This window comes from Clupea harengus, chromosome 15, assembly GCF_900700415.2.
Source record: "Clupea harengus chromosome 15, Ch_v2.0.2, whole genome shotgun sequence".
Lineage (NCBI taxonomy): Eukaryota > Metazoa > Chordata > Actinopteri > Clupeiformes > Clupeidae > Clupea > Clupea harengus.
In genome coordinates this window covers 24,805,176-24,819,797 of record NC_045166.1, presented here as the reverse complement: position 1 = coordinate 24,819,797, position 14,622 = coordinate 24,805,176, and the positions used below count along the sequence as shown (strand labels likewise).

Genomic DNA, 14,622 nt, shown 5'->3' with positions numbered 1-14,622 from the left:
GTGAGCTGAACGTAATGATATCCAGTACATTGGCTTAGGCCCGGTGTGCCGAACATGTCAGACGTGGGAGAAGATCTGTGCTCGTTAAGGGCACTGTGCTCGCACAGGAAATGGTATCAGTGACGAGCCACATATACGTCTTCAAAATGAGAGCAGCAAACTAAAACAACTGGCAAGGACGATCAAATCCCTCCAGTAAAAAAAGAAAAACTACGTTGGAAGTTCTAATGCAAGACAACCACAAACAGACCTGCACTTAAAACAGCAAGATAGCTGTCCCCTAATAATGCGATCGGCCACAGTGTATTAAAACATGTTCTCAGCTGTGGTACCCTCACTTCACTTAAGTCACCAGAGGAAGTGAAAGTTCACATGGTCCTCAGTAAGAAGTCACTGAAGCTAATAATAGAGAGGGATATTTAGATACAAGTTACTAATTTTTACCATTTCCTTTTTCACTAACACTACCCACATATGAGGCAGCAACGTATATGAAAGTGGCAGAATTCAGTGGTAAAATGTCCATTCATTAACATCAACCGTCTTCCATTATATTACACATACTGAAGCAAGCTGGTCACGATAAGAGTGAACATGAGATTATTGCTTGCTTTACCCTTCAAAGTGGGGATGGCACAGTAGATACTGGCACCAGGAAGCTAATCATTAGCAAACCGCTCAGAACCAGGTGCTGGTAGTTAAAGCTAACTTCCTGGTAGCAAGGGCTGGCTACAAGCTAACCTAGCCAGAAGCCGACCGATGCTCCTCACACTGCCATCCACTGCATGACCCATGTACTGGAAGCAGTAACAAGGTATTCTCTGCCTCTTTCACTGCTCTCATTACTTCCTTTCCCTTACCCAACCCTCCCCTCCCCTCAATTTTCCTCTGGGTTTTTCCTCACAGACGCTTTTTCTGGTCCTCTATTTTTAGCGTCTGGAATCTGTCGGAGCAGCCTCGTCATGAGTCTGCTGATGCTGCAGCCCATTATGGCCGCCCCTCCTGCCGACTGTTGCACTTCCACAAGCTGGCTCCGACTCAATAAAAACAACCTCACACTCTCTGTAGTCAAGTGACAGAAATCAACCAGACGTTGTGTAGTCATGGCAACACCTCCTAAGATTCAACCAGTTCCTGCACAGATTCAATCAACCCTTGTGACAGTTGTGACACAACACAGGGTCAACCACTCTACAATTATGACAAAACCTCTACAGGATCTTATGGTCACTGTTGTCATGGCAACTCTTTTACACCTCTTGTTTGATAAGATATCCTCTATGATCATTAAAATAACGGCACAATAAAGTTGTGACGGCCCAGCTAACCCCCGCCCACGGGCAGATATTGGTTTTGTCCTTGTCTCTGCTCAGGTGCGCGTGATTGGCTGGAGGATAAAAGGGCTACGATTCCAACATGGCGGTCTCTCTCTCCTCCGGAAGCTTTTGTGCTTCCGTTGAGTTTTGTTTGTTGCTCCTATACTGATCCACACCACATTTTGGGTTATTCCTCTACACTAACTTACACCACACTTATTTAATGTTTATTGCTTTACTATTTCATTATTTCTAGTCTGTGTTAAACTCCTATTATTATTTATTAAATTCACTTGAAATCGTGGGTGGTCTCCCCATTTATGTTGCGTACTTTGAGCCAGTCCGTTACAAAGTCCATTAGACTGCTGCGCTGTGTGAGTGAGAGACTTCCCTGTTCGCACTGTGCGGCTCACTACATCTGTGTAGCAGTTTTAGGCTACTAGCCAACAATGTTTTAATATTCAGCATCACTGATTAGCTTCTTATCTCTGGGCGAACAAGACCAGTTTACGAAACACCTCTCAAATATAGCAATTTGCTTGTATGTGTTCTCTTTTGTTTGTCTTTGTGAGCTGTGGGGATGGCTCATTGATTTTCATGGATTTCAATCAATGGTCAATGGCTTCAGCAGTAATTAACTACCATGTGAGAATTACCAGACCTCATGATACAATTTATTCCTGATGCTTGGATCACTATTCAATTATTAAAACAATGCAATTATTTAGGACTAGCATAAACTTTACATGTACCTGCACTGATGTGACTGAGAAACTAAAATGGTATAGACTATATTTAGTGACTCAGCATGTATACCAAAAAAAAAAAAAAACATGAATTTGATTAATTGCATCTGAAGATCGATGTTATATCACTCCATCATTCGTCCGGTGGAGTAATTGAGGGAGGTTGAGTGGGAGGTGTGAGAGTTGAACCTAAGGTGTCGTTCAAAGATTACGGCCAGTGGCAATGATGAGATTCATTATAAAGATCTTAGTGTACGGAATGCCCTTGCACCCCCACTGGGCTCTAAGCTCCTCTCACAGTCTGACCGTCCCAGACTGACTCATTACAGAAACATTATAGCCCATTTCTCATAAGAACTGGAGAGATTTAGGTTGACATATGTTAAGTATGTATATACTAACAGGATTGTGTGCACAAAATAAAAAATATGACCGTACGGGACTTTAGGGACTCTGTACAAGTCAGAATAACAGGAGTTGTAAGACCTCAGAGGATGTGTCATCACTTTGCAGTCCACTATTTTTTAGATTTAGATTTAGATTCAACTTTACTGTCATTGCACAGAGTACAAGTACTGAGACAACGAAATGCAGTTTAGCATCCAACCAGAAGTGCAAAAATAGCAATAAAAGTGCAGAGTATGTGCATATGTAAAGTGGAGTAAGTGAATAAATAAATAGAAATGTACAGTAAGAAATAGATATGTAATATGAACAGAATTGGGACTAGCAGCAGTTGAGGTAAGAAGTGTAGATATGATGGTATATAAAAAGTGCAGGTGTAAGTTTTAGTGGTGGTAATAAGTGAAATGAAATCAAGTGAATGAGGTAGTAGTAATACAATGTTTAAGAAGTATTGTATGGTGTAAGTACGATTAATACAGTTAGTACAGTAATAAGTATGGACTATTGTGTCTAAGCGATTTTAATGAGAACTTGGCAAATGTTAGTTTTGTCTCTCAAACGTGCCCAATGCCATACTTTTGAGAAAATAGTCATTTTTATGATTGACATGCACATGTTTTAAATTATTCATTTTTCGTTGCTCACTTCATCCATTTCCTTTGCTCTTCGTTGTCACGCAAATACTAGAAACAGCTATAACATACATCACACCTTGTTTGTAGCGTCCATGTTGTTTCCACATTCCGACTTAAATCACATGAAAACACCAAAGTCGGAAGAACGCCTCGGACCAATCCGAGGAGCACATGAGTGCAGCCAATATCTGTATTGTAAGTCGCTTTGGATAAAAGCAGCTAAATTAATAATTGTAAATGTAATGTGTGACCACTGCATTCGTGTTCAGGCTTGGACATCTTTCATATGATGGCAAAAACATACAACATGTATGCGCGGTGAACAGCTGCCTACTATATAATAGTGTGTCTGTGCAGATTCAATCGGTTGCTGCAGGAAAATGAGATTCCTCATAAAAACTCACAGGCGTGCATTTTATGCATTCACACCACACACGTCATGGCACTCAAAAATAACCACATCTGCCTCAATAATTATAACTTTGACACAACAATTAGCATCGCTCAGCTATGCAGACTGAAAACCGTCATAGAATCTACCCAGCAGGAGGTCCTAATTGAAGTAGTAACAATAGTACCTCATAGTTACCTCAACAGTAAGTATCTTAAGCCTCCACCTGCAGCTCCAGCTCGGTGACAGTATGTCACGGTGTAACTGGGCGCCATGTTGTGCTGTGGGAGCACCAATTAAAGCCCATCACTCTGCAGGAGAGGGGACCCAGAGAGCTCATTAGAGTCTGGCCTCCTGCTCCTTCCTTGCTGAGCGGAGTGGGGGGGGGGGGGGGGGGGGGGGGGGAGTGGTTAGTGGAGAGGAGCCGGGTGCCCAGTACCCACGCAGAGGCTTCCGCTCCACTGGCACCGGCTCTGCCAGGACAACTGGCAGCTGGAAGCCGGAAATGGCAAAGTGACATGACACAGGCTGCTGGCTGTGGTGTGTTCACGTGTGTGTGTGTGTGTGTGTGTGTGTGTGTGTGGGTAAGTGATAATGAGATAAGGATAGATAGAGACAGGCAGAGAGAGAGAGAGAGAGAGAGAGAGAGAGAGAGAGAGAGAGAGAGAGAGAGAGACACACACACACATTTGTCAATACACAAAGAAAAGAGGCATATACAGCATACTCGAAAATGTAAGTCCGTCATTACGTTATCACCTTTGGAGATGATTGCACAAGCAATCAGATTGAATGGAAACACAAGGTCAGGGTATAACTGTCAAGAGAAACAGAGGTATAGAGGCACACAGGGAAGACCGAGAAAGGTGTGTGCGTGTTTGAAAGACTGTACGAGAGGAGGCTAGGACAAATAAATGACACCTTCTGCCTTGAGGTAGAAAGATAAGAGACAGAGAAGAGATAGAAAAATAGATGAGAAGGAGAAGGAGAGGCTTGACCTACAAACCACACCTAATACCTTGAGGCAGAGCGATCACACATTCCAACATAATTACAGACTCCACCACACTTAAGCCCCGAAACTCTCCCATCTGTCGACAGTCACACTACCCACATCATCATCATCATCATCATCATCATCATCATCATCATCATCATCTCATAAACACAGGGCTGCCCCAACTGCTTCCACTTTATAGCATCGTTTGACCAAATGCATTGTGGGTTAATGAAGATATGCTCAACCCCAGCTAACATTTCAGCTAATAGCAGTAGCCTGTAATATGAGCCACAAGTCATAATGCCCTGACAAACTGAGCAGAACAATGCAGACTTAATAGTGCAACATGGACCACCCTCACATTAAAACTTGGTTAACAGGCAGGTCAAAAGAACCAAGATCATGGTTGTAAACAGTATGTATGTATGTATGTATGTATGTATGTATGTATGTATGTATGTATGTATGTATTACAGAATGGAACATCCAGCCAATTACCACCACCCCCCCCCCAACACACACAGGGATTTAACTGCACTCAAGAACACAGACACACACGTGCACGGACGCAAATAAACGTGCTAATTTACACACACACACACCTATAATCCGGGCTAGGCTCATTAGATGCCTCGGACATCCTGCCACAGATACGGGATAGAGACCATGGTGACACCCTCCTGACAACAAAGCCTTTTATCTGTCACTGCAGTTCCCCAAAGAAGTTCAAGGACAGGTGTGTGCGTGTGTGTTTGTGTGAGAGAGAGAGATAGAGAGAGGGAGAGAGGGGGGGAGAGAGAGAGAGAGAGAGAGAGAGAGAGAGAGAGAGAGAGAGAGAGAGAGAGAGAGAGAGAGAGAGAGAGAGAGAGAGAGAGAGAGAGAGAGAGAGTGTGAGTGAGTGTGTGAGTGTTTATGTGTGTAGAAAGCAGTCAGGGACCAGCAGATACCCAGCAGCCCCTGTTAGGCTTTTGGGTGACTTCAGGTTAGTCACCCATGACCCCCCGCCAGGAATGACGCAAGTGCAGCCAGATGAGGGGTCACTTGGGGGCGAGTGGAATGCACTGGGTTTAGGACGTCATGGAAACAAGGAAACCAAGACAGGCCAAACAGATACTAGTGGGGTATATTTACTTAATTATATGTAGATGTCAAGCATTACAAAATTTCCAAACTTTAAAAAGAGGCTGAAAAGTAAACCATTACTGATTCAAATTTGTGTTTTTTTCTTTTACTTTTATGAAGTGACTTTCATTCATAACATCATCACACTGTCAGGCTTTCAGTGTGCATTTGTTTGTGTGTGTGCACAAGCAATCACACACTAACTATGAGTCATTCACACTGGACTCAATTATGCAACTGAGTGTGTCATCACTCCGTTTTTAAAAGCAATGTCAAACAGAGAGAGTGACAGAAGTGAGGGAGGGAGGAGAAAGAAAGAGAAAAAAGAGAGAGAGAGGGGGAGGAGGAGGGAGAGGTCTAATGGAATTGATGTAGTCAATACTGTAAATGAAATGAACTGATAGAGCTGCCAGAGTTCATCAAGGACAGCCATTGCTTGTGTGCGTGTGTGTGTGTGTGTGTGTGTGTGTGTGTGTGTGTGTGTGTGTGTGTGTGTGTATATATATATATATACCTATATACCTATATATATATAGGTTTTTTACTCATATATATATATATATATATATATATATATATATATGAGTGAGCCTGTAAAAAACCTGATTTACTACTGAGAAAAAAAAAGATAGATTGGATTCAACTGACAAGACAGACAGACACAGAGAGAGAGCGAGAGAGGGAGGATGACAGATATGGAGCAACAGAGAACGAGAGAGAGGGGGATGAGTGAATGCTGTGAATGTCACAGCAGCAGGGTGGAAAGCGAGAACAAATTGGTCATCACGACGCCCTGGGCAGCCTCTGCGCAATCTCACTTGAGCACCATTCAGAACACACGCACGCACACACACACACACACACACACACACGTCTCTGAGAAAACATAACACTCTCTTAATAGCACTTTCTTCAGAAAACACAATTACATGGAGTTGCTTCACAGACAGTTCATCAGCACCTACTTGTAGTAAATTTATTAGGATCAGATTTCCTTTACTGGCCACTCACACTCTTGACAGAGAGTGAACACACACACACACACACACACGTATGATTACACTACACAGAAATTGTAAATACACTGGTACGTTGGAGGTGCTTGCAGAATCTATATGAAAGTATGGCATAATTGGACAAATTCATAAGACAGTCTCTAGGAGGTACGTGGTTAGATACGAAATACCAGGCATAGTGGGGGGTTTTCAGCCTCACAGAACTGCAAGAGTTTGCTTTTTAAATTCTATGGTCAGACTCTTGTCCTCCATCTTAGTTTCAGAGCCCTAATTTGCTGTATTGCATTTTGCCCAGCAACAGGAAGTGACCTCATGAGAGCTAACTCTTACGCAGGTGAGGGCCTATGCATCTATGGTGGGATGGGTCAGGGACAGGGGACGATTACAGATCCAGGGCTTGCAGAATTCATATCCCAACGTGCTGGGACAATTAATACCCAGTCCGACGGGCTATCAGAAATGATCCCTTAAGTGAATTAAAAAACCCCTCCTTTATTCGCCTTTTTTGCTCTTTTCACTTGCTATTTGGAGGAAAAACCTTGACCGCTGAAAGAACGGAGTTGTTGATCATGATGAATAAAGTGATGAGTTGATGATTATGATTTGTCCGTCAGGAAACGTATGCGTTACTTGGAAAGGCGTTAGTCGAGTTGTGTTGGATGCCAGAGTCCTCTGCTACACCAGCATTCCATGCAAAACAGTGCACCAGAAAAGCTGAGATGAAAGCTGTTTTGCGCACACAGGGATTCAGAAATGTTGCGAGCCCTGCAAGTCCCACCCACTGCTTCAGCTCTTCCCCAAAGCATCATCATCATCATTATCATCATAATCATCATAATCTTCATCATCATCATCATCTACCCCACCTCCCCCAACCCCTCCACTCCACTCCACTTTCTATCCCTTGTGGAAATGCCATAGCGTGACTCACAGCAACAGTTACCATGCCACACTGAGCGATGATGAGTCACGTTGTGCTCCGTCTCGTCCTCTTCCTCCTGTTGCCGCGGTAACTCAAGGCATCCCTTCGTTCCCACCCACTCAATATTAACAGCAGCAGGAGGTATGAGGGCATGGGGGATCACTTCTGCAATGCTCCACATGACCCACGGAAGCAAAGGTGGCCCAACCTGTTGGTCTACCTCAGCACCACCTACGGTGCAGGACACAAAGTCAATTCAGGCAAGAATCCCTTACTGAAAGGAGAGAACTTCCCTTCTTTTCTCATCGATCTCTCCCTCTTTCTCTCTCTCTTTCTCTCCCTCTTTCTCTCCCTCTTTCTCTCCCTCTTTCTCTCCCTCTTTCCGTTACACAAATACATGCACCTTCCTCACAGCGTCCACAAACGCGGAGTGTGTGTGAGGAGCTCACTTTGGGTGAAACCTTCCAGTGGGAGGCTAATTAAGGGCTGGAAAACTCAGCTGAGCTCTCTGGCTGCTGCATTCCTGTCCAGCTACACAGTAAATCCTACACATAGCAGGTCTGTCTCCCATCGGAAACTAATCAGATCATCCAAGATAATCCCTCCAAATATTTACTCCAGTGACATTACTGACATGCTTAGCTGCTGGTCAGTGCAGCGATGAAGGACTGTCAAGGAATATTCCAAGATGGAAGCATGTCAGGATGGTTAAAAGTGGATTGAGAGTATAATGATTGACAGGTTAAGCCCAATTGATGGTCGTCTATTTACGCAGACACAGAGACACGGAGAGCCCTCTCCGTCGTTGCAAACCCTCTTCGAGCACCTCTCCGTGGCCTGACGTGCACCTCCCAAATTTTGTTACTATCCGTCTCCGTCAATACATCGCTGTTTACCTTGTGGGTAATAGCATGCTAACATTAGATAGCTGCCACAGACACCTCGCAAATCCCCTCAGATGTATTTTTCAGTTACAATAACAGGGTTTTTACATTGCACAGTGTCTTTCTCGGTAACTTTAAAAAAATCGAAGCAAAAAAGTTTGGTCTGGCATCTTTTTTTTTTTATTGCTTTGCAACACCCACAACCGTCGGAGAACCATAAATGTTCAAGAGTCCGTCAAAGCCGTCCGTCTTTCCATCCCCAATGCAGTCGTAGAAGTATATTTCGGCCTTTAAAGTATAGCTACAATATAAATGTTTGTATATACTGTGTGCGTGTGTGTAAGCCTGTACACAGTCCATCTAGTTTCTGCCCACAGCTAGTTATGACGAGGATCAGTCTACCAGCCAGAAGTAGCTCCTTAATAACACGGCTCACAGCTACTTATTAACGTGATCACACGTGTATGCACGCAACTCCCCTGCCTACACAAACACACACACTTATAAACAACAGCTAATTCACAAGTCACCAGTGACCAGTCAATGGCTCTGGCACCTTGCACTAACTGCCGGAGAGTGCCGAGGGCACTGACCAGTCATGAACAGACTTGTTGTACTAACCAGTGTTTTGTATAAGTTGCCAGTGCTCACAAGAATGACCAGCATGAGCAACAACTCTCCTAGTTAGGCTCTCTCAATTCAGCCTTAGTATATTTTTATTTTAATAACATCTATTACAAACTTTTGTTCATGCAGAGCAATCCTCTGCTATCCCTGTGGGCGCCTATTCACGTTTATGAAACGGCAAAAAGTGGCCAACACATGGAACCAAATGATCAAACTTGGAGGTAATGGATACCACAGGACAGCAGATGAAACAATCATGGCCCCACTTCTCCTTCCCACAATTCCAAATATTGTGCCTATTATGCTCTGCCACATCATTTTAACCTTTCAATAAAAGAAAAATCAAGGAAAGAAAAAGAAAACAGACGTGTGACAAACAAAAAAGAAAAAAAAAGAAAGACAGCAGTGTAACTGACCATGTGTGCGATGTCTGGGTAGGCCTGCTCGGTGAGCACCCCGCGGTTGGTGGACACATAGTCCACCAGCTCGGTGAGCGTGGCCCGCTTGATCTCTTTGCTCTTCAGGTCGATCACCGAGTCCATGAAGTCAAAGAGCACGGCGCACTGCTGCAGCTTCTGCGCAAACAGCTCCTGCTGCTCGGTGGAGGGGGCGTCTGGACACACACAAAGACACACACACACACACACACAGAGTTTATGATTAGAATAGGTCAGAATCAGAAGTTTATCATGCAATTCATTATGAGCTCTTCTGAATATATCTTGCACATCTGAGCGGGCCCTATATAGCAACTACAGACGCATTTCAGCAATGCAAAATGCAAAGTGTGATTGTGTTGCAGCATCAGAGGTCGCTCTTTTTCCTACTCTATGCAAGCTACATGGACATGAGAGTTTCAACATATGGAAGAATGGTTTGATACCCTGTGGGACAGGGCAGGGAATAGACTACAACTGTGTCAGAGGATACACAGTGACAGTCCATTCAACAAATGCACAAGTTCATCATGCACTCAACCTATAGTAAACATAGATAATAATTATTTCAAATAACATATTTGCATGTTTGCAGCAGAGAGCTATGTCAGAGCCGTATAGAAAAAAAGTTGCACCACTCCCGTTGACTTACATGGAACAATTGTTTTGCAAACATTGGTATCAGTCAATGCAACTATATCGGTTTTCACATGTATTCGGAACTATTATGAAGAGTAGGTGTTGAAATGAAATATGTTCAGTCTGTCCTCTCCCTCATGCAACAATGAGGTGCACCTTAAGTAAGGCTGCCCATTGGGCTAAATTGGTCCAATTAAAGTTAATTGGACCCCTCCACAGGGGTGGGGGAACCCGGACCCAACCATTTAGGAAGGGGAGTCCAGTCCTTGATCCCCCTTAGGGCCACAGTGAGAAGGGGAGGGATTTCACCTTCTCACACTTATACATATTTTATTGCGCAATTTCTTATTTAGGTGTAAAAGCATGCGCTGTTTCTAAGCAGATTTAAAGTAACAGTATGTAGCAATTGTACTTCAGGGTTAGGATTAGCAATTGTACCTTAAAATAACAGCGTAAAACAATTGGGGCGCTACAATGACGTTTAATAAGGAGAATAGCCTCTGTGCCATTGCCATACCAGGGTGCGTAGGCATATTACTGCGCTATGTAGCTTTCTGGAAGCTGCCCGGGTACTACTCTCTGCCGGACTAGTAAGTCACTTATTTGCCATCTTGCTTTGTCTTATGTTGCACTTGCTTGATGTTTGACTGTGTTAGGAAGGTTGTTGACTCACTAGTTTGTCATAGTGTCAAAGTAATCAAATTTCAACAGGTTTCGCTAGGTTTAGCATCTCGTTACCGATTAGCAATTCCTCCGTTGTGCTGCTTTAAGTCTAAACTGTTATAGTTTGAATTGTATCCACTTGCTGTATATAATCTTATAGGTCATTAAAGGAATTTGAATAATTTTAAAATGATTATTGTCTCGATTAACTATAGGCACAGTGCATGGTAAAAAAGTCAACTCAGGTGCATCAATTGTTCCGCACAGCAGATTTTTTTGGGGAAAAAAATGTCAAACACCATAACTTCTCATCCTACAAAATAGGAGGGTAAAAAGTAGAAGAAATGTCTCCAAAAATCAATGTACAAACTTCAAATTCACTTTAGATATTTACAATTATACAAGTAAGATAAGTAGGTATATAATTGCTGTAAGGTGAAACATCACCAACACCTATTCCAAAAACAACTGCAATTGTCTACACTTCATTAGCAAGTGTAACACAGCTACTACAGAGAGTTGATCTCAATAGCCAACACACCAAATATGCCTAATGTCCGACAAACAAACTCGACTCACCTCCCCGCCCTTCCCTCTAGAAAGCTCGTTTTTGATCGTTAATTGTCCTTAAAAGTTCTAAAAAATAGGGCCCAGGTCGGAAAAATGCCTGTTTCCCTTTAAGAAGAACGTGCTGATGCAATCACACACTAATAAAACTGTGCGGCCTGTTGTTCAGTATCCAGGGAGAACAAACATGGTGGAGAAGCAACACTGTATACCCACACCAAGATGTAAATCACCTCAGATAAACAAGTAGGCCTGCTAAAAGGCTAAGTTGCCTTTTTTGAGAGTGGCAACATATCAGGTCATGACAACTGAGAGATTCAGATTATTGCTTCAGTGAGCTAACTAACTTATGGACAAGAAATCATTGTGTACACTCAAGTGGTTTGTAGGCCTATAACTATATATATATATAAAAAAAACTTTCCAACCCCAACCTTAACCCAGAGCAGAGAAAAATGTTGAATGCTTTCAATAAAACCAGAGTTTGAGCGATCATGCAAATGTGACCATGACTGATTAGGGTCCCTACACATCTGTTTTCTGTGCAGTTCTGCATTGTATTTTATGTAGTCCCAGGTTTTTTTCTTACCCCCACACGACGATGAATTAAACCATATTACATCGGAATTACACAAACTAATCTTGTTTCTCTTTAAAACATGATATTATTATACTGAACATACGTATTTTGTTCCACCATTCTATGTATTCAACTGAATCATGTAAGATGAAAGTAGGAAGGCAAGGGAAGGCAAATGATCACTTATGGACAAATTTAAAGTCAAAGAAGTCGTTATTCTTCCAGCCGTCTTGTACCGCAGTTTCAAACATGCACTGGAAAACGAGCCAATTTCAGAATGAAATAAAAGTTTGTCTTGTCTTTTAACCTTTTTTATCCAGCACAGAGATATGCCCTTTGTGAAATGATAATGATTGAAAACTATTGCAGCTTGCTAGCTAATTTTGTTAGCTTTGTGTTAACTTACGTTGGTTAGCTGATGTTAGTTAGCTAACATTGTCAGTAGGCTAATGTTTATGTTTGATGTTTAGCCTTGAACAGCGCTAAGAAACGTTAAACTTATTAAAACGCCATATTAGCGGCATCCACATTTTTTAAGTGTCATATTAGTCCAATCAAATCACAGATATTCATGAGATTCAGAGTAAACATATGTCTATCTGTGTAGATGGACATAACAAACGGTTCAGAGAGGATGGGGTCACCATCAGAGCTGTTGATTCTCTTTCCCTTTCTCTCCTAAAGACACACTCTGTCCCACTCACACTCCGTCTTCCCACTCCATTTAATTCAAACAATGGCCATCACCTCAGCATAAACATTAGTCTACACATACCTATCTAAAGGCTTTAAGTAAACCAAGAACATAATGTATATATCTCTTCATAACACAGGTTTTTTTTATCCACTAAAAGTCATTCAGCTCTTTTTTTTTTTTTTTATGTGGGGGATGTGATGTGTGATACTAGAAAGTCCATCATTTTGAATCACCCCAAACCGAGCTGTTCAAGTGATTATTTCAGCACAAGAAAACGTGTAAAATAAAAGTAGGCAACATTACATTCTAAACACATTGACAGATAACACTAAGTCTGGGATTCGCGTCTTCAACAGGGGTGTCGTGGAAAACTAGAGTGTATAACTCTTCCCTGAACAAGCTGGTGTTTCCTCGGATTTGGACATTGATACACAGGAGAACTGATTCGACTCAACATGAAATCTCTCCGTGTTTAAACATTCCCATTACACCACTAGTCGTATACAGTACTCATTGGCTTCATTTCTGCCAGTAGTTATTTGCCCCGTAGATTAGGCCTGTAGCATACAGTATAATATCTTTAGCTTGCTAACAAATGTAACGGCACGTTTCTTTCAGCCATCTTAGCTCGAGCTGCACTAAACATACCACAGCTGGTTGTGAGTGAATATGGGTTTTTAGAGAGGGACAAATGCACACCACTGTAAAGGAAAGCGGTGCGCTGGATTCATAACACAAGACAAATAGAGCACATTAATCGTTTATCTGAATTATTTTGTTAATCGTTGGAAGCCAAAATCATAATTGAAAAAAAAATGGGATTCAATCGCCCAGTCCTAGTTGCCATGACGGCAGTTTGTTGATCAGAACAGGATGCTGGGTTTAAAAAAAAAAAAAGAAAGAAAAACAACAGTTCAGATCTTTGGATCGTTCCATCCCGACTCGTCTTTCTATCCTGCTCACCCCTGTATTCCTTTACAACTTTGGCAGTCTTGTATTCCTTTCCTCTCCAAGCTTGGCCCCACTGCCAAATTCCTCTATGGTCTGGCAAGTCCCTGCCTCTCTCCTGGCTGGCAACCGGTCAGGAAACACACAGCCAACAGAGCACAAGAGTGAATGAGAGACTGAGAAAGAGAGATAATGAGTGAGAGACAGAGAGAGCAAGCAGGAGAGAGAGAGAGAGAGAGAGAAAGACTGCGTGATAGGGAGGAGGAGACAGAACATGAGAAATAGCATCAGAGAGTGTGAGAAAGAAAGACAGAAAAAGAGAAGCATCCTTGGAGAGAAAGCAACAGCACAAGACAAACAGAAATCTCAGAGACGGAGACACATAGAGAGTGAGTGAGAGATGGAGAGAGAGAGTGAGCTTTTTAAGTGGCATGTGATTTACATTCCCCTCACCCGGCCCTGGCACCTCTGAGGTGGAGAGGTCGTCCAAACGTGTGCTGAGTGTGCGCCAGCTGTTGGCTCAGGCTGACACACCAGGGCCCCCGAGGAATGCCAGCCACGCCATGCCACCCCACTCCAGGTCCCCCCCCCCCCCCAAAAAAAACTCCATCCCCCTCCACCCTTCAGGAAACCCACCCAGAGCCCAGAGCCTCCTCTAAAGCAACACTCTCAGTCCCTTCGCAGATCTGCTGCATAAACAGCCCCACCAGAAACACAAGCTGGGGGAACCCAGTGCACAGATCCACTGCTCGGGTCTGTTCTGTGGTTGCAGCCGCTCCACTGTAGGTGGGAGGACTGCGTGGTGCAGGAAACACAGTGTCTGTCACAGGATACTCGGTCTCCATCCGCCCAGACAAAGAACACCGCCTCTCTCTCTGTGTGTGTGTCTGTCTCTTTCTGTGTGTGTGTGTCTCTGTCTGTCTCTCACTGTGTGTGTGTCTCTGTCTGTCTCTCACTGTGTGTGTGTGTCTCTGTCTGTCCCTCTCTGTGTGGGTCTTTCTGTCTGTCTGTCTCTTTGTCACCGTAA

General features: G+C 43.1%; 1 protein-coding gene across 2 annotated transcripts in view; it reads right to left on the bottom strand.

The window, feature by feature from the left end:
- The window catches only part of ppp2r5a (protein phosphatase 2, regulatory subunit B', alpha isoform), a 58,848-nt gene that overhangs the window by 20,787 nt on the left and 23,439 nt on the right, over nt 1–14,622 (bottom strand). For both annotated transcript variants that reach the window (XM_031581164.2, XM_031581165.2), the window contains exon 3: nt 9,481–9,677. In XM_031581164.2, the coding sequence (XP_031437024.1) occupies nt 9,481–9,677 (197 nt within the window). The remainder of the gene's footprint in view (nt 1–9,480; nt 9,678–14,622) is intronic.